Below are 9813 nucleotides of genomic sequence, written 5' to 3'. Positions count from 1 at the left end.
CGGGTCCTCCTCCCGTGTTTGAAATGAGCCCTGCTGAGCTGGGATCAGCACCGCTTGATTCTGGCTCCTCCATCCTCCGGCAGCGAGCACGGAGCTGCCCGTCCTCCTTCCCAAAAAGCTTGCAGGCTGCTGCTCCCGTCCTGCAAAACCCATCAGCTGCAGGATTGCTGCATGTTATATATGGACACGGGGCTCCAATCCATCCGCTGCGCTCCCAGGACACCCCAGGTCAGGGGATGTGAATTTTTGGGGTGTTCACTAGTACCCAGGATTTGCAGCTCCCCACGGGGCTGTCCCATGCCCCCTCTGGCATCCCACACTCCCAAACCAGCCAAGCCCGAGCAGGAGGTTGATGCCGCAGCCCGGGAGGCTGTTGAGGGGTGCGAGCACTCTCCAGCCTGCGTGGGCTCGGGGGCTGCTCTGCAGAAGCCCCATCACTCACAATTTGAGGCCTGCCAAGCCAGAGGCACGGTAATTGCAAGCCAGATCCCCCCCACTTCCGAAGCCGCGCGCTCCGGCAGGGACCAGGCACAGAGGCTCCCATTTCCTCCTGCCTCCGGCTGTTACGGAGCAGAGAAGTGACAGAGAGCAGCCCCGGGGCAGAAAACGCCCGCGAGGAGAGACAGCAACCAGCTCCGCGATAAGGCAGGTCCCTGCTGAGCACCCCCTCGCTGCCGAGATAACCCCAAAAGGAGGAGCCCCCCCCCCGTCCTCGGGCTGGTGGCACACAGACGGTCACCTCGAGGGGACGGTGGGACACCACGTCCCTCCCCTGCACCCAGGTCCAGCTCACCCAGGTGCTGCCCCACGCACAGCCCTGCCAGCACTTCAGATAAGCCGGGGGAAGGAGGCTGCCTGCTGGGCTTTATCTGGCTGGAAACCCCCCCCGAGATAGGGGCTGCTGGGGGAGCCGCAGGTGCCCCGCTCCATGGCTCTGCGCTGGGACAAACCCCACAGCCTTCAGGGGAAAGGGGCTTGTTGCTAATACAGCAGTAAATGAGCTGGCACGCAGGGAGCAGCCTCTCCAAACTCCATTTCTATGGGGGAACAGTGCAGGCAGCCTCTGCACCACCTCTTCTGGTCACTGCAGGAGCAGGCACTGCGATTTCCCAGGGCCCACCCCAAGCAGAAGGGATGCTGCTGGGATGCAGGACCAAGGAGGGGAGGTAAGAAAGCCACATCCCTCAACCCTAGGGGAGAAAGATGGAAATATCAGCCAAGGGAGCTTGGCAAGCCCGCAGCAGGGACAGTGAGAGGTCTGTGCCACTCCCCAGGAGCTGCCACTTGCCACCAGCCCTCAAGCAGCCCCCCGATGCTCCCTGCAGCCCCCATTACGCACAGCCCCATGGCCCCAGCAGGCTCACAGCCCCCTCTGCCTGCTTTTAAACCGCCCCAATGGATCAGGGCAGGGCTGCCCAGGTGGATCTGCATTAGGTCCAGGCAGCATTTTGTGCCTTACCCCTGCCCACTGCTGTGCTGTGCCCTGCCCAGTGTCACCACGGTCCCATCTCGGAGCCCCCGGGGCCAGCCCTGCTGTCCCCCCCCAGCCAGCACCCCCTGCTCGCCGTGCCTGAGCCGGGGACCTGGCGCTTTTATTAAACTCCTCGCTTCCTGTTTTAAGCTTAATAATAAATTGCATGTCACATTACGGCGCTGTTTATTAAAACCCATTGGCGTGGGCTCCGCTCTGCGGCGGCATTTGAATTATTGAAAGCAACCCCCCGCGGAGACCTATTTGCTGCAAACGCAGGAGGATTTATTTCCATTTTATTTATCAGACGGCGTAAGTGCTGCGGGGAGGCAGGGAAGGGGTCTTGCTCCTTTCTCTCTCCCCAAGCCAGCGCGGAGATGTGCCGTGCCGAGGGCACGAGGGACGCAGGGGTCCCCAAGGACGGGGACGGGCTGGGGACAGAGGTCGGGATGCAGGTGGCCGCCCCTGCTGAGCCCTCGGTGGCTCCGTGCCTCAGTTTACCCGCTCCCAAGCAGGGCCGGAGCACCGGGAGGCCCGGCCGGGGACCGGGGTGGCGCGTTGGTGGCTTTGCCAGGAGGTGGCACTGTTCGGCGACACGGAGGCGACGAGGGGCCGGGCTGGGGCGGCTGGCGACACCCTGAGCCCGGGGGAGGACGGCACCGGCTCCGGGCCTTGGGGGGATGCGGGAGGCTCGGGGATGTAAGTTTGGGGCAAGTGCTGGGGGGGTCAGGTCGTGCGCTGGGGAGGGGGACACCCCGGTGCCATCCAAGGATCACCCTGGTGGCATCCACGGACAGCCACCGCGCACCTCCGCAGCCTCCTGGCCGGCACTGGGATGCTCTGGGGACCTGGATGTGTCCCCACACCAGCTCTGGGACAAGCCAGGAGCAGGGGCCAAACCACCCCAAAAAGCAGGGCAGCCAGCCCTGTCCCCACGCTGCCACCAGGCACAGCTCAGCCAAGTCCCCAGGACCCCCCCCAGGTGCCCGGAGCCGAGCACCGTCCCCCCGCAGACCCTGGGGGAGGCACTCACGCAGCCCGTGTCAGAGCTGACCAAACGCTTCCCGAGGCAACAAATAACCTCAATTAGGCTCCCTGGCAGTGACCGATTCCAGCCACGCAGCGATATTGGCTCCTTTAATTTTTAAGGGGCTGGGAGCGGGCACGGGGGACACCAGCCCCCTCGCCTTGCAAGGAACAGAGCCCCAGCACCATCCTGCAGCCTCTCTGCCCCATGGATGGGGTCCAGCCCATCCATCCCCCGGCCAGCCCGGTGTGTCCCAGGCCCGTGTGGCATCGGGCAGGGCTGGCCAGGGTAGGATTGGCACGGGAGCCTGGCCAGGGGCCAGCCCGGGAGCCCAGCGAGCGGCTCGGAGCCATGGGATGCTCTCGGGTTTCCCCGCGGCAGCCGCAGCCCCAGCATGGCCCCATTCCACCGAACACTTACACGAACGGGGAGGGGGTGAGGAGCGATGGAAGTGCCCCAGTTTCTCCAAAAAAAAAGCAGGTTTTGCACCTAAAAAGAGGCAGAAATAAAAACCAAGAATGGAAAAATCACGCTGCCTGAGGACGCACCAGGCAGTGAAAGCAGCCCACGAGGAAGGAGCACGTCCTTTCTCCCAGTTTTGTGGGGCTCCCCATCACGGAAAGGGCCCCAGGGCCATGGCAGAGGTGTGGGGTCCTGGTGGGGACAGTGACAGGGCCAGGAGCCGCCGCCAGAGGGGCCGGGGAGGCGCAGCAGCGCTGCTGGCTGCGGCACGGGGCTGGCCCAGCCTCACCGGCTGCAGGAATTTCGGGCTGCTGCCAACTCCAGACAAATCCCTTTTATTTGCTTGTTCAGGTTTTGATGCTGTAATTGCATCGTCCGAGCCAGCTCTCGAGAGAAAGAGGAAGGGAAAGAAAAGAAGAAAGGGAAGGAGAGCAGCGTACAAACCCAGAGCAGCTGGGCTGGTCGCATCCTGCCTGGGGACCGGCCAGCTCCTTCCTCGAGGAGCTGGCTCCTGGCCTCGGCCCCAGACCTCCCTGCAGCTGGGAGGAGGGAAGGGGCCGGGGACGGGTGGTGGCAGGGATAGGACCCGAGGAGCTGGGGGTGCAGAGGGCCAGCTGGATCCCCACCATGCAGGGGACCCCCCAGGACAACCCCTGTGGGTGCAGGACGCTCGCTGCCCTGGGTCAGCTCTGCTCCGTGCACGTGTTCACCAGCACCCACCGAAACGTCCAAACACAGAGCTGCTTGGAAGGGAAGGGACAAAGTCAGTCTGAAAAGGCCAGAAGTGTTTCTGGCCACGTCGGCATTCAGGCCAGCATTGTCCAGGGAGGGAAAGATAGTGGTGAAAACCACAAGTGTCTGGTTTCCTCAAATCACTACGTTTCTGGTTAAAAATGAAACGGGAAGGAAGGGTGTTTCAGCAGCAAGCTCCTGGGTGCTGGGGCGAAGCCTGGCTGTCCCTACCCAGGGGATGCAGACGGGCCTGGGGACGACACAAGCGTCAACGCCATGTCCCGGCCCCCTGCACCACCCCAAAAAAAAGAGGCTGCGGTGCCAGGACTGCTCAGAGAAGGAGGTTTGGTTTGGGGGTGTTTGCTCTGGAGCCATCCCAACCCCCAGGGACGGGCACCATGGTGCGAGGTGGCACCCCATGGGGTGAGCACAGCCCAGCACCGGGCTAGTAGTAGTCCTCCTCGCTGTCCCCGTAGTCCTCGGGCACCATGCGAGGCTTCGGCAGGGACGAGCCCGTCAGGTTGAGCTGGTCTGAAATGGCAGCACAGGGACGGAGTGACATTGCCCCCCTCCAGCACCAAACCACGCTGCTGGCTGTGCCCAATATCCCAAGTGTCCCCTCCCGCATCCCCCCCGGGACCTCACGGGGACAGGGGGACGGGTGCTCACCCGGCGTGAAGACGGTCAGGCTGGCGAACGCCACCACCTCCCCGACCTTGTTCCTGGCGAAGCAGCGGTAGGTGCCCTCGTCTGTCACCCGCACGCCCTGGATCTGCAGCCAGCCGGTCACTTCGTACCTCTGGGGACCGCCTCTGAACTGCGAAGGGGGGGGGGGACGGTGGTGAGCCCTGGGGCAAGGGAAGTCCCAGCGGGGTGCCCCACCTGGCTGTGGGGAGCGGGGTGCATGCCAGAAAAAGTCTTTTCCCCCCATTAAGTAAGGTTTTGGGGGTGGGCGCAGCCCCCTGGATGGGAGAGGCAGCTCTCCATGGGCAGAGCGGCGTGCTGCAAGCCCGGCAGGGATGGCTCAGAGGGGCCCCGAGCTCCCTGGCGCCAACTGGGCTATTTTTTGTTTGTCCCCAGCACGAAACAACCTCCTCCGGCCCCAGCTGGGCTGCAGCTGTTTGCAGGCTGCTATTGCCATGCGGTGGCCGGGGCTGGAGAGCTGAGGCTCCCTCGGCCGGGCAGGGCCCTCAGCCAGACCCCTGCAGCGGGGCACGGGGGTCAGAAAGGCGCAGGGGAGCAGCACCTACAGCCGTGGTGGGTGCTCCCCACCACGATCCCCCCCCTCACCAGTGCCCGGCTGTGCTGCACGGTCCCGTGCCGCTGCCCACACCCTGTAACGGCCGGGTATGGCCTGGCTGGGTGCCGCGGGGCTTGCTCCGTGCTATATTTGGGATCAACCACGGGCAGGATGCTGGCAGGGTGACCAGAGGATGAGCAGGGCTGATCCCCTCGTCCAGCCCCGCCGGCAGACACGGAGCGAAGGCAGCAGGCAGGGCGAGTCAAAGGGAGCTCCCTGCTGCAGCGCTCCGCAGGTGCTACAGAACCAGCAGGAGATCGGAAACTACAAGAGGCATTTGCAGGAGAGGGGAGCGCGCCCACCTGGACAGAGATGTGGGGGTCATCTCCCGGCAGCAGCATCTCGGTGCCGTCCTTCCTCCACTCGATGGAGGCCATGGGGTAGGCGAAGACCTCGCAGCCGAAGACGACGTCCTGGCCGGTGACGTTCCAGGCGTCGTAGGGAGGGGAGGTGATCTGGGGCTCTGGGGGATACAGAGGGGCCAGGAGAGCCGAGCTGGGAGCATTCGGCTTGGGTAGCGATGCCAGGAGCCTCCCCCACAGCCCCTCTCCAAGCCCATCCCCGCAGAGCACTGCTGCACCCCAGGGCGCTGTCCCTCCTCCCAGCCAGGGCTGGGGGCCACCCCCAGCTCCCCACAAACCCACGGTTGTTGCAGCCCCTCCTGCACCTCAGAGCTCCCCAGGACACAGCCTTCACATCCCCTGTCCCCTTCAGGTCCCCTGTCCTGGCCACAATCCCCCCACCTGCCCCAGGAATGGCCCGGCTCTTACGGGCGCCCAAGAACATGCTCGCAGAGCAAAAACTCAGGGACAAGACAAGCTACAGAAAATGAAACCAGCCCTGACACCCCCTTGGGCTGTGGCAACCGGTGCCACGGGGCTGCCCACAGGTTGCCCCCCATCCCTTAGCCACACTCTGGGTTTCAACGTGCAGATGGAAATGGCGCAGCAAACCGACCCGGCCCAGCTTTCCGCACGCAAGCGGAGGCCAGGGCGAAGGAGCCGCGCTTCTGGGGAGTTTCTTGGCACCAGCCGCGCTCCAGCCGCACGGTGCCGCGGCCAAGAGCTCGCTAACGATGCCCTGGATCTCCCCCAGCCGCCTCGGCAGCGCTCAGCCTCCCGTAAATCCCGCGCAGACTTGGCAAAGCCTCTCCCGAAGCTCTCCACACGCCTTGCCCGGAGCAGGAACGCCCCCCGGGTGAAAGACTTAACCCAGCCCCCTCATCCCACCGCTCCCCTTGGGTGCTACCTGCCTCGCAGGGACCCTCGTGGGCCACGGTGAGGTTGGCATCGGGATGGGCGCGGGCGGCCTCCAGGAAGCGGCAGAGCTGGGGGTAGGTCCTGCCGTCGGAGCCGCAGAGGGCTCGGTGCGAGAGGCAGGCGCACTGGGGCTCGGGCACCTCGCCGTGCCGCAGGTCGCCGGCGTCCAGCCGGCACTCCAGGTGCTCCCCGCACTTGCCGTAGAAGTGGTTGGTGTTGTCCAGGTCGCAGATCTGCCCCTCCAGGTTGGCGCACTCCCAGCAGCAGTCGCAGGCGTCCCGCACCGTGCCGGCCAGGCACCCGCGCGGCTCCGGGCACTCGTCCGGCCGGCACTCGGCGCAACCTTCCCCTTCCTCCAGCAGCCGCTGCCAGCCCCGCTGCAGGTAGTCGGCGGTGCTGGGGAAAGCCTGGCCCAGCTGGAGCCAAGCCCAGTGCACGGAGAGCAGGGAAAGCACCAGGCAGGAGGAGCTCAGGGGCTTGGCCTCAGGCATCCTTGCGGCGGCTCCCTGAGCACGGTGCCACCATCACTTGGACGGGGATCTCCGGCACCGCTCCGGCCTCCCGGGTTAGAGCCGAGCTGCCATCGTGGCCTGCCAGGAGGGAGAACATGTTTTAGGGGCACGGAGAATGCGCCCCAGCCCCCTGGACAGCACAGCAGGACATGCAGGGGGGGCTCTTCCCACCCTGCAGCTCCCCACCTCCCACCAGGCTCCTAAGCCAGCTCCCACCCCAAAACATGACACCACACAGTCCCTTCTTTCTCCCCAAATGGGGCTGCTGACCCCACACCCAGCTTCACCCTATTTTCCTTGCAGGTACAGCCCAGCCTGCTCTGACCCCACCAGGGCCCAGGCACCCAAGAGGCTGCTCCACGTCGCCCTGGCAGCTTCGTGCCCTGCTCCTCTCGGGAAGCTGCTGTGGAGCCGGGCGCCCCTTTCCTTTCCCCACCTCTCCGCAGGAGTCACGAGGCTTTTTTTCCCCTCCGTCACTGCCCGGACGAGCGCAGTGGAGCGGCTGATCCGGCAGACAAGGGGCTCTTTCCGTGCTGGAGGCAGCCAGCCGAGAGGAGCCGAGCCAGGAGGATGCTCCCGCTCGCTCCTGGCTTTTGTCCCCCCCCCTCTCCTTGCCATGACCCCTCTCTGCCCTCACCTCCCACCCTGTATCTCAGCCGAGCAGGGGCTCATCCCCCTCAAAAAGCTTTACGACCCCCCCCCCCCCCGAGCTATCACATTGATGGCTGAGCACGGGGGAACTCAGTGCACGAGTGGGCAGCCTGCACGGCGCAGTGGGGTCCCTGTCCCCAAACAGGGGGGCTGATCGGCCCCCAGGCTTCCCACCTCTGCTGTGAGCCAGCCCCTCGAGTCTCCCCCCAAACAAGGACTGCAGCCCCCTCCCCAGCCCCCTGTTTGTCCCCATTAACCCCCCCCCGGCTTACAGAAGGGACAACAAACCTCATCCCACAGCATTCACCAAAAAGTTCACCGGAGCCCCCCCCCGCTGCCTAGCCCCCAGCCCTCTGCCTGCACAGAGAAAAGCCCCAACCCCGAGCGGCCACAGCAGCTGGGGCCAGGAAAAGGGGGGGGGGACCGGCCAGGATGCAAAGCCACCCCCCCCGCTCCCCAAATCCCCCCAGGACCTCCCTTTCCCGACCCCAAGCCGTCACTTACCGGAGGCTCCGGTGCGCAATGGCTTCGTGCGCCCAGCCCCGCGACAGCCCCGCTGCCACCGGCCGTGATGTCAGCGCCACGCCAGTCCCCACGCCCCCCCGAGGGGCCCCCGTCCCAGCCCCGGACAGGCCCCGGGCTGGCGGCCACCCCTTCCCTGCCGGGACCCGCCGTGCTGCGGCGGGACCCCCGGTTACCGGCGTCACCCCCCTGGTGCCATGGCCGGGACCCCCCACCTGTGGGATGCTGTCCCCAGGGGGGGGAACTTCATGGGGGTCCGTGGGGAGACGTGAGCGAAATCAGATTGGCACGGCCAGGGCAGGGAGCAGAAGCATCCCACGGGCTGTAATTCGGGCAGCTGGGCGCCTGCTGTAATTAAACGGGGGGGGTGATTCCCGGGGGGATGCCCGTGACACCCCCACCCAGCCATGGAGCGGGCACAGAGGGGACACGAGTGGTGGCATTACCTTGGTTGGGCCCCCCCAAGCCCCAGGGGTGCACAGCCCCCCTGCACGGGGCTGCAGGGCCCCCCACCTCAGTTTCCCCTGCTCTGAATTTGGGGGGGGGGGGGGACACCCAGCACCTTCCCGAGCAGGGAAAACACGGTGCTGAGCACAAACCCGCTGCGCGTTCGCGTCCTGCTCCGCCACCGTGCTGGGGGGGCTGCAGCCCCCTCCCCTTCTCCAGGCGAGGAATTTGTGGGATTTGCTTCCACGGCGAATCTCAGGCGAAGCAAAGCCGTCCCGGGACCCCTCGGAGGATCTGGTTTCCTTCACTGCGCTGAAAAAAAAAAAATAAAAAAAATCTGCTTTTGCTTTCCAAAACCCCGCTGCAAATCCATTCCGGGCTCCGGAGCTTTCGCTCAGGCACGTTGCGAATCCGGCCCCGGCTAATGACGGAAAATCCACGGGGCTTCAGCCCCCCAAAACCCGCCCTTGCTGGCGAAAATCCCCCTCCAGCCGCCTGTCACGGAGGGGGGGTCCTGCTGGCTCTGCCTTCGGCCGCTCTCTGCCCCCCTTAGTGGCCCCCAGCCCCATGGCTCGGGGCCAAGCCCCCCCAGCTCCTCTGGCCCAGCCCATCCATGCTGCAGGTTTTTTGGCAACCCCAGCAGCTGGGGCTTTAGGGGGTCCTGGAGACTGCCTGGGGAGCAGGGGAAAGATGGGGGGGGCTGAGGAACCCCTTTAGGCACCCCCAGAGCCACAGTCCTGGGGGGAAGCATCGCCCACATCCTCAGGCACCCCCGTGCCAAGCGCTGCCTTGCCTGCCCCTAAAAGCTGCTGGGCTTAGAAACAAGATGGAGCTACAGCCCGGCAGGTAATTAAACCTCCTGCTTAACGAGGCTGTTGAACGTGCTAATACATAGCAGCAGCTCTGAATTAGGGGTGGAAGCTCTAACCTGTGCTTAACGAGGAGCTGTATTCCATCACGCCCTGCTTCAATCAGCGTGCCCCCTGGCGCGGCGCACCCCAGGGCTCCCGTCCCCATTATTTCCCCTAGTGATTGTCCCATATATCCACGGATGCCCCCCCCCCGGGCCGTGGCACCCCTCCTGGCTGTGCCGTGGGGACGTGGCCCCATCCTGCTCGCTGCCTGTCCCGGGGTGCCCCGGTCCTGCCCCGGCCCTGGGCCGATGTCCCAGGCGATCCCGGGGGGGGGCCGAGGCTGACGAAAATCCCACCCTGGAAATGAAGCCGTGGGCCAAATGACTCAGGGTTGTGTCAGTTTTGGCAAGGAGGCGCCGGGGCGGGAACAGGGGCACGTGTCTGCTGCCGGGGGTGCTGGCCGTGGGGCAGGGAGCGCCCCCGGAGCCGTGAGGGTCCGGCTATTAATAACCCAAATCTCCCTTTTTTCGGCTCAAACCCACCTCTGCCCCTTTTTTTTTTTTTTTTTTCCTGCCA

The 9813-nt window shown here is 65.2% G+C and overlaps 1 protein-coding gene across 2 annotated transcripts; it reads right to left on the bottom strand.

The window, feature by feature from the left end:
• Nucleotides 1-3279: 3279 nt before the first annotated feature.
• On the bottom strand, nt 3280-8909 carry KAZALD1 (Kazal type serine peptidase inhibitor domain 1). 2 transcript variants are annotated; one of them, XM_048060678.2, is made up of 5 exons: nt 8536-8909; nt 6241-6841; nt 5295-5455; nt 4362-4509; nt 3280-4223 (listed from the first exon to the last, which is right to left on the bottom strand). In XM_048060678.2, exons 2-5 carry the CDS (start codon nt 6740-6742, stop codon nt 4138-4140), a joined length of 897 nt encoding a protein of 298 aa, XP_047916635.2. In that variant the 5' UTR covers nt 6743-6841; nt 8536-8909; the 3' UTR covers nt 3280-4137. The 2 variants fall into 2 exon arrangements, with proteins under 2 accessions (XP_047916635.2, XP_047916634.2); XM_048060677.2 differs by lacking the exon at nt 8536-8909 and adding an exon at nt 7919-8101.
• Between the last annotated feature and the right edge of the window lie 904 nt (nt 8910-9813).

Source organism: Anser cygnoides, chromosome 7 (assembly GCF_040182565.1).
Source record: "Anser cygnoides isolate HZ-2024a breed goose chromosome 7, Taihu_goose_T2T_genome, whole genome shotgun sequence".
Lineage (NCBI taxonomy): Eukaryota > Metazoa > Chordata > Aves > Anseriformes > Anatidae > Anser > Anser cygnoides.
This window is presented reverse-complemented; position numbering and strand designations above follow the sequence as displayed.